Source organism: Miniopterus natalensis, chromosome 4 (assembly GCF_054644295.1).
Source record: "Miniopterus natalensis isolate mMinNat1 chromosome 4, mMinNat1.hap1, whole genome shotgun sequence".
Classification (NCBI taxonomy): domain Eukaryota; kingdom Metazoa; phylum Chordata; class Mammalia; order Chiroptera; family Miniopteridae; genus Miniopterus; species Miniopterus natalensis.
In genome coordinates this window covers 22,745,591-22,757,241 of record NC_142084.1, presented here as the reverse complement: position 1 = coordinate 22,757,241, position 11,651 = coordinate 22,745,591, and the positions used below count along the sequence as shown (strand labels likewise).

The following is an 11,651-nucleotide window of genomic DNA, read 5'->3' as shown; positions in this document are numbered from 1 at the left end:
GTACAGTCACCAGAGTCCAGACCTCTGAGGATCCCAGGACCCCAAAAAGGGTCTGGTTTTGAGTGGAACAGGGGAACTCTGGTCACATTGCTCAGACAGGCATGCTGAAAAGTCCTCTTTGATCCCTAGAGCTAAGATAAGGTCTAACAGGCCAGAGTCCCCTAGAGCAGGTAGCCAGTTCACAGACTTGTGTGGCAGAGCTGCCCCCTGCACTGAGGCCAAGTTACAGGCAGCCTGTGTCCCACCCTCCTGGGGCCCCCACCCCTCCAAACTGCAGGTGACCTCCAGGGCATAGGTGGGGCACTGCCTTCCTTGAGAACCAAGCCGAACCCTACCCCATTGGGGCCCTGGGGCCTGTCGCAGCAGAGCCATGTCCCCCGGAGTGGGGGTAGGTCACCAGAGCTGAAGGCAGTGGCAGGGTCCTGGGCAGGGTCCAGAACAGCTGCAGCTTTTGCTGCCGCCTTCTCTTGATGTCTGCAGAGGCTTTCTTGGCATGTGGTGCTAGTGCCCTGCTCCTGGGCAAGCTCTCCCAAACTTCCTCCTCAGGCCTCAGTTTCCTCCTCAGCAAGCAGCCTGATATTGTGGAAACAGTCTGGGTTCTGGGCACAGACAGATGTGGGTTGGAAACCAGGCCCCATACTGATTGTCTGAGTCATCATAGGCAAATGCCCTATGCCAGCTGAGCTTTAGTTCGTCTGTGAACAACGGGCTGTGGTGGGTACCAGTGTCATGGTGTGTATGGGGTGCTTGGCACCTTGCCTGGTGAAACATGAGCACTAGAGGGCTATGTTACCATTACCCTGCAGACTTTGAGGTTCCGTCCAGTTCTACCCATTTCTGAGCTCATAGAGCTGGGTAAGGGGTAGTGGACTGGACTTCTACCTCTCCTCTTGCTCGGTTTCCATGTCCTTGCTTTATTGCCTCCAGTAGCTCCCCAGTTGAAATGAAACTCTTTGCATAGACTCTCTAAGCCTGCCTCACCACAGAGCCTGCAGAAGTGGGGGCTTCTCCAACTCCCCACCCCTAGAAAATCATCAGGAAGGGGTCTCTGGGGAGCTGCTAGAGTTAAGAAAACCGTGTGGCCAACCAGCTACTCCCTTGTGCTGCCTTAGACTTGGCCTCACCAGGGAGTCCTGGCTGACAAAGACAAGACTCACTCTTCCCAGAACTTTCACTCCTAGAAAAGAGAGTACACCAGCTCCCCACTCTTCCTCCCCAGGTTCCTGCCCCTGTGACCACTGGTACAAGTGGGGAAAGGCTAGTACAGTGTTCTGATGAATTTCAGGCATCCTCACAATGGAGGATTAGTCATGCCTAAGTTCAAAAAGGGCGTTACATCTGACAGAGACAAAGCTTCCTGGATGCTTCAGCAGGGCTCCTTGTTCCCCAGTGATACAGGGATTTGGGGATTTGTACAAACAGTGTGAAAGAAGACCAAATGGTTCCAGAGAATGACAGCCTGGGCATGACCAGCTCCACCAGCCAGGGGGCATCACACCCAGAGGAAAGGACTCCACCTCAACGAGGCCCTGGACTTTTCCTAGGACTTCAGTTCTCTTTGACAGCCCCCACCTGAGACTTTGAGAGCGATCTGAGAAAGTTCTTCTCCCGAATGCGGTGCACTGAGAGATGTTGAAACCCAATGTACCAAGAAGGGATAGTTTGCATCTGTCTCCCCTAAAGATCTTCTGCCACCATGAGCTTCTATATGGGCAGCCAGCATATTAGCCTATAGCTTTCTTCCTATTGCCAAGTGAGTTGAATAAATAAAACCAGCCCAATTAGAGTGACATCTTGGGAGTAGAGCAAATAAACCCTGTAACTAACCAGAAATGCCTTTGAACGTCTGTAGACTTGGCAGGAGTTCTAGCTGGTGTGACTGAGCCTCACTTTGCCAGTTCACCCCATTGGAAGGTGGTCCTTGATGACAATGATATCACAACCCCAACAAAACAGATTTTTCAATGACCTTAGACTAAAACTGTTGGAATGACTCACAAGAGCATTGGCATGTCCTTAGAATGACCTTAAATTACCATGCCCAAATTTGGCTCAGATTATACTGATGTTGTTCCACCGATGTGGCACCTTTTAACTAATGAGTTAGTGTGAGCTGCCGTCACCCTTAGGTGAGAACTCAGACTTTACTACTGTTTCTCCTCTTAGGCATAGGCTGAAGTCCTTAGTGGGTTGTGGTGGGGAGCTCACCATCCTGGAAGGTCTGGCTCTATCCCACACTACTCCTCTAGGCCTGATCCCTAGGACCCAGCTCCATTATGATGGGGAGGGGGTACAGGACATTCCAAGGACTTGGTCCCAATTGTTTAGGACTCCTGGGATAAGAAGAGGTGGAGGAACTCGGGACTCCAGCTTGGCCCTGGAGATTGGGTGATGGATGGAATTCCTCTCCCTTTTTGGTAACTTTTTGGTGATGAACTTTGCATATTAAAACTTGAGATTTCCACAGCTACCTGGGACTTCAACATACCTACTTCAACACTGTCAGGGGTGAGGCTGAAGGACAGAGGACAGTAGAGAAGTCAGAAGCAGTCTCTATTTACTCTGGGTTGCACCCCTTCCCTTCCATCCCTCCTCAGTCCATTCTACCTGGCTTCACATCACCCTCAGCCATCCTCATCTGGAAAAGCCACCCACTAGAAGACCTTGCCAAGCCCCCCTTTAGAAGCCATAGGAGTCTAGTCACCCCAATCCAATTCTCCTCAGTAAGGGCTGGGCTCTGGAAGAGCTGGGAAAGGTCATCTTATTCATTCTTTTGTCCAAAGGTGAGGCTACTCTTGAAAAAAAACAGGTGGATCTTCTGATGGGCAGGGCCTGAGATTGGGGTCTATCCAGGCATCCACATGCAGAATACCCTCCCCCAGCAGGAAGCCATCTGCCACTCACACTGCATGTTCAAGACCCAGAGAACAATACTTCTTGAGCTTGGCAGAGAATGCCAAACTGACCTTTGTCCATTTTCCAGTTTTCTCATCATTTTCTCACTCAGCCTTCCCTTCCCCACCAAGGGCCGACACTCCTTCCAAAAGGCTGGGTCTAAAGAGGGGATCACAGTGCAAGTGATTTCTAGGACTAAGTGTATGGAAGGTGTGTCCACAGGGCTTGGTTTCCCTGAGCAAACTCCCTGCCATGGCCTTCATTCCCTAGATGATGCTAACAATGCCAGCTGTCTTCTCTTGGCCAGCCCTGCCTACAGCTGGGTACTATTTATGCTCCAGGGCCAGAGACTGGGGAGGGAGATAAGAAAAGTCCATATTCAGACCTCTCACCCTCAGACATTCCTGTGACTTGGGCCTTATCTGAAGGGGCCTTTGCCATGTGTCAGTGCTTTTCAGAAACACTGTTCTGATCAATATATACCCCTTCAGAGAGATTCTGTGTGCATGAGCCTCGCCAGATCCTCAAAAGATGTGGAGGAGGGAAATCTGCTTCATATAAGGTCATCCAAGGTTTTCCTAACACATTTGTGTATGAACCTGTTTCACAGTACAATGTGGGGCTGGCATTCAGCACCAATAGTTATTGTTGGCTGGCAAAGTAGTAAAATACTCTTGAATTGGCAGGTAAATAGCCCCAAGCTCCTGCCCCCAGTGTTCTCTCACCACCCCACCCCACCCCCTCAGATCTGTCCTCAATCTAGTATCTACCTGTACTGTCCAATATGGTAGACACTAGTCACATGTGCCTAAATTTTAACTAATAAAATTTAAAATTTGGTCCCTCCATTGCACTGGCCATATTTCAAGTACTCAGCTGGCAATGTGGCTCTGTCACGGCCTACTGTATTGGGCGGCAGAGAGCACATGCCCATCACCGCAGAAACCGGCAGCAATGCCCGCACAGCAGGCCTCGGGAACTTTTTCTGAGCTGGCGTCTGTTCTGATTGCCCAGGACTGCACTGTACCAGTTGTTAACTTTTGGGAGTAGTATCTGAGTGCCCTTGCATTTAAGTTCAGTGAGACATAAGAGTCTACGGCACATTCCTCAGTAGAACTCAAAACCTAATACTCCCCAGTCCCCAGAAGCCCAAATTCCACTCACAGCCCTGGCTCTAAAGCCAAGGGCATGTGACTATATTTACATGAGCATGTCCCTGTGCCGTGGCTGCCCCCTCCTCCTGCCATCTTCCAGAACTGAAAGGATTCTGCAATAGGTGCATGTCGCCTCATCTCACAGTCAGGCTCAGGCAGGATACCAAGAATGAGGCTATCAGAATGTCTCTAAAGAAAGTAAACTCATCTACAATTTTTCTTCAAATAAAAGGCCACACCTCATAGAACAATTAACTTTTTATAAAAATACAATGTACATATTTACACTCATGTACACATACGGTCATACATGACTTAGTGGTTAGAAAGCTTTTCCAATTTTAAGTCATACCAAGGTGCTCACAATTCCCTCCCTGGGCCTGCTGAGGACTGCTGGGGCCTGCCTGAGGGACAGGTGGGCACAGGGCAAGGCACTGTATAAATAAATGTAAAGGTTGTGAACCTGTGGGAAACGTTAGTGTACACCTCTGATCAGAAACGTGGCAAGATCCACAAGAAAAAGTGCCATGCTTTTCCCCCCAGCCCTCGGCCTGAGCAGGGAGCAGGGCGGGGCTCCTCCGAGGCTGAGGGAACACTGTCCTGCAGGGCCTTGTTTTTCCTTCACATTTCACTGGCTTAGGAACAGTGCCCAGGGCTCAGCTGGGAAGGGAAGCATTCTTTGGAAACAGGATTCACTTAGTGCAATTGTCTTTTAGTGCAGAGCCAGCCAGCCCTGGGGTTGATGCTGTGCTTTTCTGAGGTCACTCACTGGTCTGTTCCCTCAGGCCAGCTCAGTGACAGTGAGACCCTCTCCAGGCAGCTGGGTTCAGAGGGAAAACCTGGAGGGCTGACTTCTGTCTGAGACCTCCACCTGATACCAGTCTCAGAACCTCATCTCCCCAGGAGGCAGGGCCAGTTTTACCCCACAAGATGAGCCCAGGCTCTGTCCTGCCAGGCCCTGAGAAGCCACCGTCCCAAGGAGGGAGGCCCCATCCCCACTTGGCAGTGGGGTCACACTATGCATGTCAAGGGGTCCACAGGAGTCTTGCTTCTCTGCACCACAGCCACTATAATGCCAGGTCCTGCTCGCCTAGGAGAGCAAAAGATAGCCGGGGACCCAGCTATGGCGCACAAGGAATGGCCTGGATGGAGGGCAGCCGGACTGGGGGTAGAATGCTATCCAGCCAGATGCTGTCCATATTCTTCATGTCTGTGAAGACACGGTGTAGGCTCAGTCCGATATCCCCTAGAAGATATGAAGTTGGTTGTGTGAATGGGAGGAGATGTGTTCTCCCCCCACCCCCGTCCCCGAAGGCCACAGACACAGGCAGCCTCTGATGTCCATCCCATGGCTGCAACATCCCTTATCTTTAGTCAAACTTAGAGGCATGGCTGCAGCAGCCAATTTGCAAGCTGTCTACACCCTGATGAGCTGAAGAAGGATGCTTTACCTTTGCTGCTCCCTGACCCTACTGCAAGCCTTCCCCTCCCCCCACCCTCCCCCACCCCACATGGTTCTCCCTTCTCCCTAAGGGGCTTCTTACCCCCAAGGCTGTCTGGCTCCTCCTTGCAGCTGAAGTCTCCGTAGACAGAGGCGGACTGGGCCCCAGGTTCATTGAGCAGGTACCCCTTCCCATCCACATTTGTCGGCTGCCACTCCGACTGCTCCTGCTCCAAGAGCTGGGGACAGAGGAACAAGAGGCCATCAGCTCACTTCCAGTGCAGACTCAGCCTGTGGCCCTGCCCTCAATGAGCCAAAGCTTCCCAGCCAGGATCACACCCTTGCCCATTTTCACATTCTCAGACGGATGTAGAAGAGTTCACTTAGGACAGAGGCCTGGGAGGTGAGACTCTGCCTTGGACTCACATTCCCACATCAACCCCTGGCACCGAATCTCCAAGACTTTCCTCTCAACTGGGTAAGGACATGACAACTGGGAGTGTGGCTTAAAGCACCGACTAGGGTAGTAAATCAAAAAAGGTGACTAGAAAAGATAGAGATAAGGAACTATGCCCATGTCTGAATTTTCTGTACTGATGGAACAGAGCCTGCGTACAACTGCAAAAACTTTTTTATATTCACTTTTAAAACTGAAGGGGAAAGAAAACCCTAGAGGATAATTAGCTTAAATAAATAAATAAATAAGCCATCATATTACAGATCCCAAAGGCTGATTATTGAAACCTGATGTGCATTTCGGCTGGGGCATGTTTGGGCGGAGGACGCAGGCCAGGGACCTGGTCCTGATGGTGGCTGACTCAGAGCCATCTGAGGCCCTGAGGCTTGCTTCAGGACAGTCTGTCGGAAACCAGGCACCCCTCCTGTTCTCACTTCTGCAGTGTCTTTCCCACCAGCTAAGGAGGGCAGAGGTCGCCAGCCACATGGATGTGGCACTATGCAAGCAGCCAGGTCGTAGCAGTAGCTGCCTACCCTCCAATTTGGAAGCTCTCATTGGTTCTCTCTCTCCTCACTGAGCCAGCAGCTACTTCAAAAGTGTGTCCAGGGAGGAAGGGGCTTTACCTTCATGATGTCCTCAGGTAATTTCCCTTCCTCGTCTTCATCTGTTGTGGCTGTGGATGGGGAAGAGCAGAGAGGTTGGCTGGCAGTCAGCCACGCTTGCCCTGCACTTCCAGCCCCATCAGATTCCCCTGCCCCTACACACACACAGGCCTCCAAGCGGACATCTGCCTGCCATGGAGACTGCAGAACAGGACAGTCCTAGTGACTCAGCCTCCCAAAGCCTGAAGCCACGCCTCCTCCCACCCCCTCGCTTCCTTCCTCAGCCTCAGAGACTGGGCTGCAGAGCAGCCAGGAGAAGCAGCAACCTTAGATCAAAATGCAGCCCCTGGCCCCCTTCCTCTTTTCTCTAGCCCGCCACAGTTAGCTCTGTGCCAAATGGAATTCTGAGCATCTTTTCTCCCCCAGGAAACCCCTCCCAAGACCCAGGCAGGCAGGCAGGCAGGCAAGCCAGGCCCCAGAAGCACAAACCTTCAGAGGTGGAGGGCATGGGTGACACCTGGAAGTTGTACAGGTCACTGGTGCTGTCCGGCACAATTTCCACTGGGATGTGCCAGTCAGGGAGAGTGCTACTGACGGCACATGGCGACAGTGCTTCAGGACAACAGAAACAGCAGGTCAGAGCTGAGTGTTTTCTTAGGTTGCAAGACACCCAGCATCCCCTACCCCACAGCCTGCTCCACTAGGCCACCCAAAAGCATGATGCCCCCAAAAGAAAGAGCCCATCCCACCCCCGCCCTGTATGGTCCCTGCCAGGCCCCATCATCTCACCTGGAGTAAGGGCCCGGTCAACCTCCAAGTCCTGACCCATGTAGCCCTGAGCTGTGTAGCTGCTGTGGTCATCAGGCAGGGTGGAGCTGCTGAGGCCATCGGAGAGGGTATCAGGGCTGGAGTCCCCGTATGACTGCAGAGGGAGAAAAGCTTAGGCAAGGCTGCTGTGGCGCTTCTTCCACTGCCCAGACTGACTCACAGGTGGCCAAAGACTGGCTGCTTAGGACCACACTCACCTTCCTCTTGGCCTTGCTCTTAGGATCTCGGCTGGACTTGGACTTTCTCTCTGTGGAGAAGATAGGCTGTCAGCCTTGGTACAGGCACACCAGCCCCAGCTGCCTGCCTCCCTCCCTTCCTCCCTGCCTGAGTGCTTCCTGAGAACCCAGAGCCCTTGGATACCTTTCCTCTGGTTCTTGGTGAGCGGTGGGAGCATCCGGTACACCCGCACAGCTGAGCTGCCTTTGTTCCTGCTCTGGTCCTTTACCTCCTCGATGTCTGGCAGGGAGTTCATCGCACAGCGAAAGTTGGCCTTCCATGTCTTGGGATCTGGCTCCTTTTCCCCTGCTTTGTATCGGCCTAGTGGGCAGGAAATTGAAGAGGACCGTTAGGGCCATAGGTGGCGATCCTCAGCTGCCCCCTGGCCTGGGAAGAGGAAGGCAAGCGTTTCCTAAGCTCTCGTGCTGCCAGAGATCCTCACTGGTCAAACCAGCAGGTAATCCTGCGTGACACTCTGCAGGCTCTGGTCCCTGGGGTTTCTCAAATGCCCAGGCTTGTATAAACACACCCAGCAAGCCTCACTGAAGGGCCCAGCCGGAAGCACTAGAGGGCCCACATACCTAAAAGTGCTCTTTGTCCTGGACCATGCCCAGACTCCCTACTTGAGCTGTCAGCAGCCAGAGGGTAGGGACTGGGGCTTATCTGATATTTCCAAACATGGGAGTGGGCACAGAGTAGGCATCAAAGAAAAATTACTGATAGGTGGGCTGACTAGTCTGAGATGGGCCAAGAGCCCCATCCCCTCAAGGATAAAAGGAGACCACCAACAAGATGGACCTTTGGCCAAGGACCTCAATCAACATCAGGAAAAAGGAAGGCCTAGGTCTCTTTTAATATCCTGGCTCACAGCTGCTTTTGCCAGGGAGAACTTTAATCCAGCCACAAACTCCCTGAAACGATGGCCCCTCTTCAAAGAAATGCAGATCTGCCCTCTGCCCCCCTGCCCCAATCTTGTATGCCATCACAGGGAACTGAGAGAGCCCAGTGAAGAGCCTCTGTGTTAACAGAAGTACCTCCCCTTGTCCCCTCCCTGGCTCCTCCTGGACAAGAGTCACACACCTGTGTGAATGGCCCAGCTGCGGAACAGACAGGCATCCTTGTTGATGTCCCAGCCATGCTTGGCAGCGTGCTTCCATGGGATCTGGAAGGTCATCTCCTCCTGAACAGCACACACATATGTACACAAGGTTGTGTCAGTTCAGAGATTACAGCCTCCCAGGTCTGAGAAAAGGCTGACTTCCCCTTTTCACCCTAACAGCTGGCTTGGGTTGACCCATCCTGAGATTGGCATAAACAGGTTGCTGCATCACTCTGGATCTCTCAGAAGGGGCTATGGGTTCTGATAAGCTGTGGCACCATGAGCTCAACAAAGACCTCCCTCTGCCTGTTACAGATGTGCTTCTCTGGCTTGTCAGCACCAACATGGAAATGAGAACTCTGTCCATTAGATGGGGCTGCTCAGGACACCTGGGGCCACTGGCTCCTACACTGAGGGCTCTGGCCATACAGCTGAGGAAGCCCTGGGCCAGACTTGGATGCTGACTACCTGTGTGACCCTGGCACTGTACCTCTCTATCCCTCACTGTTTTCTATGAAATGAGAAAACACAGTGACAAATATAAAGACTAAGGTCTCACTGTTCTCGTTACTAGTAGTTTAGCAGTATGGATTTCTGAGTCAGACTGCTCAGCTTCAAGTCTTGGCATCAAAGTCATTATCTACCTCTCCGTGTCTCAATTTCCTTATCTGAAAATGGAGATATTAAAGGATCGACCTCACAGGGCTATTTTGAGGATTAAATGACACAACGTAAGTAACATAGCATGGTGCCACACTCCTTTGTAGTGAGTGAACAGTAAGCAGTAGCTATGATTATGAATACTGTTATTAGGTGTGTAGGGTCTGTGTTGTCCTTTTATGCACCAGCAAGAGGTTTCTTGGGCCGGGACAACTGGTGCAAGGTTAATTCTTGGGTCGCCTGGTGAACCAGGCAGTGCCATCTGTCAGACTGGAGCCCTGCTGTGTGTGTCTGTATGGGTTTCCCTCAGGAGATCAGAACTCCAGCTCTTTAGATGCTTGGAGAGTCTAGCTGCTGGAAACTGTCAGTGACCTCAGGTGGGCGCCCTGTCCTTACCTCGAGAAAGAGGAAAGGCAGAAGTCCGGCAAGTGAGGCCCAGGGCATGCCTGTACACTCCCTGCATGCAGGACCCACTGGGAAACACATCTGCCTCCTCCCTATAACTTCCCTTTTTGAGCTGCATCTGAAGCTTTGGTCCCCCAAAGAACATGGGTTAAAATGTGGCAGAAAAAAAACAGAGTTACACTCACTTTATTAATCCAGGTGAGCCCTGGGATTTGGTTGGAATTAATCTGCATCTCTAGCCAGGGTCTCATGCGCATCCGAGTGATGGGCATGTTGGCTGTAAATAAAAGACAGAAGGCTCCTGTTTGAGTGTGTTTGAGCAGCCCCTGGGCACTACTCTGCCCCACCCCAGGTCATTCAGTTACCCTCCCCTGCCCTCAACCAGGCAGCAGGAACTACAATCATGGGAGGTGGAGGCTTATAGTGAAATAAAACTGCCCTCCAAATATTTTTAGCATGTTGGGCAAAACCACTTCTTGCCCCTTCCCTCACCCCTCCTGCACAGTCCTGGGAGGAAACAGGCGTGTTAAAGTGATAGTTGCAAGATTTATGTGCAGGAAAAAGAGAAAATACACGGGTATCTTAATACCAGAACTTTTCTCCCCCAATTCAGATCCTTTAGGAAGGGAGGGGCTTCTCTTGCTCCATGCCAAGAAATTTCCCAGCTGGAGATGTTGCCCTTAGCTTTGCACTTCCCCTAATGGGCAAGCAGTCACCCTACACCGGAGACATCCCTCGCCCGTCTTTTCTACGCTTTTCTGACAGCCACAAAGGTGCAGAGGCCGAGACGCTACCCCTTCCAGCCTGGCTCCCGCACCCGGCCAAGTAAACCGAACACCTGTGGCGCCTCCTCCCGCTGCTTCCGCAGGTCCTCCAGCCACCCAGTGCAGCCAGCCCCAACCCTGCCACCTGCACAGATAGCCTGGAACCTGGGGCCTGGGCGCGGGGCACAGGGCACCCATGCACGGACGCGCACTCGAGTCCCGGCACGGCTTGTGGATGTGCGCAACGAACACACCCGCTAACCAGAGGCCCCGCGGTGGCTCCGCGCACACAGATCTGCGAAAGCGGCAGGGAGCCCGCAACCTCGGCCGGTGGGCTGTCCACGACGCGGCCCGCCCTCCCCGCGCAGCAGCCCGCCGTACCTCCAGCGCCCTCCCGAGCCCGCGCGGGGACCCAGGCAACGCCGCCCGCCGGCGACTCTCCCGCCGGGGGTTTTCAACCCCCATTTCCTGGTGCCCCGCGCGCCTTTGTTCGATGCCACCGCCCCCACCCCCACCCCCACCCCCGTGGCGAAGGCGGGCTCACCTCTGCAGCGGGCGCGATTGAGCTGCTGTGCCCGAGGGTCCCGACGCGGCGAGCGCGAGTCCAATGGGAGCAGGGAGAAGGCAGAGGATGCCCGGGTCGCGGGGCCACTGGGCACGGCTGGCCTTGGCTGGGCACGGCTCCCGCTGGCCTCTGCTCCGCAGAGCTCGGACGCACGTCCTACCTCGACGAAGCACTGGCGCGTTCTGCCCCGGGCCAGAGATCTAAACACTTAGCGGGATTCCCCCAGCCCAGGCCCGGCCCCGCCTCCCGGAGGGCCGCGAGGACGCCGATTGGCCGGCGCCGCCCCATGATTTCGGGGAAATCAGGCTGTTGTAGAGCTAAGCGAGGAAAGGGGAAGTACAGGGCGGCTGCTCCTTCCCCACCCCCCAGCCAGCTCCTCTCCACCCCCACCCCGGCTCGTCCCGGAGAAAGGCTGTCCTGGAAAGCCGAATCCTCCCAGCCTGCAATTACTCCCCAGTCCGCATTCTCCCAGCCTGCTCCTCCAGAGGCCATCTCCTCACCCTCCTCTCCGGGGGGTGATGACGTCTGTCTCCCGAGCGCAGGTGAGGGGTTCCACCCGGGCACC

General features: G+C 53.7%; 1 protein-coding gene across 1 annotated transcript; it reads right to left on the bottom strand.

Moving 5' to 3' along the window:
* Positions 1-4,802: 4,802 nt before the first annotated feature.
* On the bottom strand, positions 4,803-11,284 carry IRF1 (interferon regulatory factor 1). The gene is made up of 10 exons (XM_016197142.2): positions 11,066-11,284; positions 9,943-10,034; positions 8,674-8,773; positions 7,738-7,914; positions 7,575-7,624; positions 7,339-7,471; positions 7,039-7,161; positions 6,571-6,620; positions 5,594-5,729; positions 4,803-5,295 (listed from the first exon to the last, which is right to left on the bottom strand). The coding sequence occupies exons 2-10, from the start codon at positions 10,027-10,029 to the stop codon at positions 5,171-5,173; spliced, it is 981 nt and encodes a 326-aa protein (XP_016052628.2). The 5' UTR covers positions 10,030-10,034; positions 11,066-11,284; the 3' UTR covers positions 4,803-5,170.
* Positions 11,285-11,651: the final 367 nt, after the last annotated feature.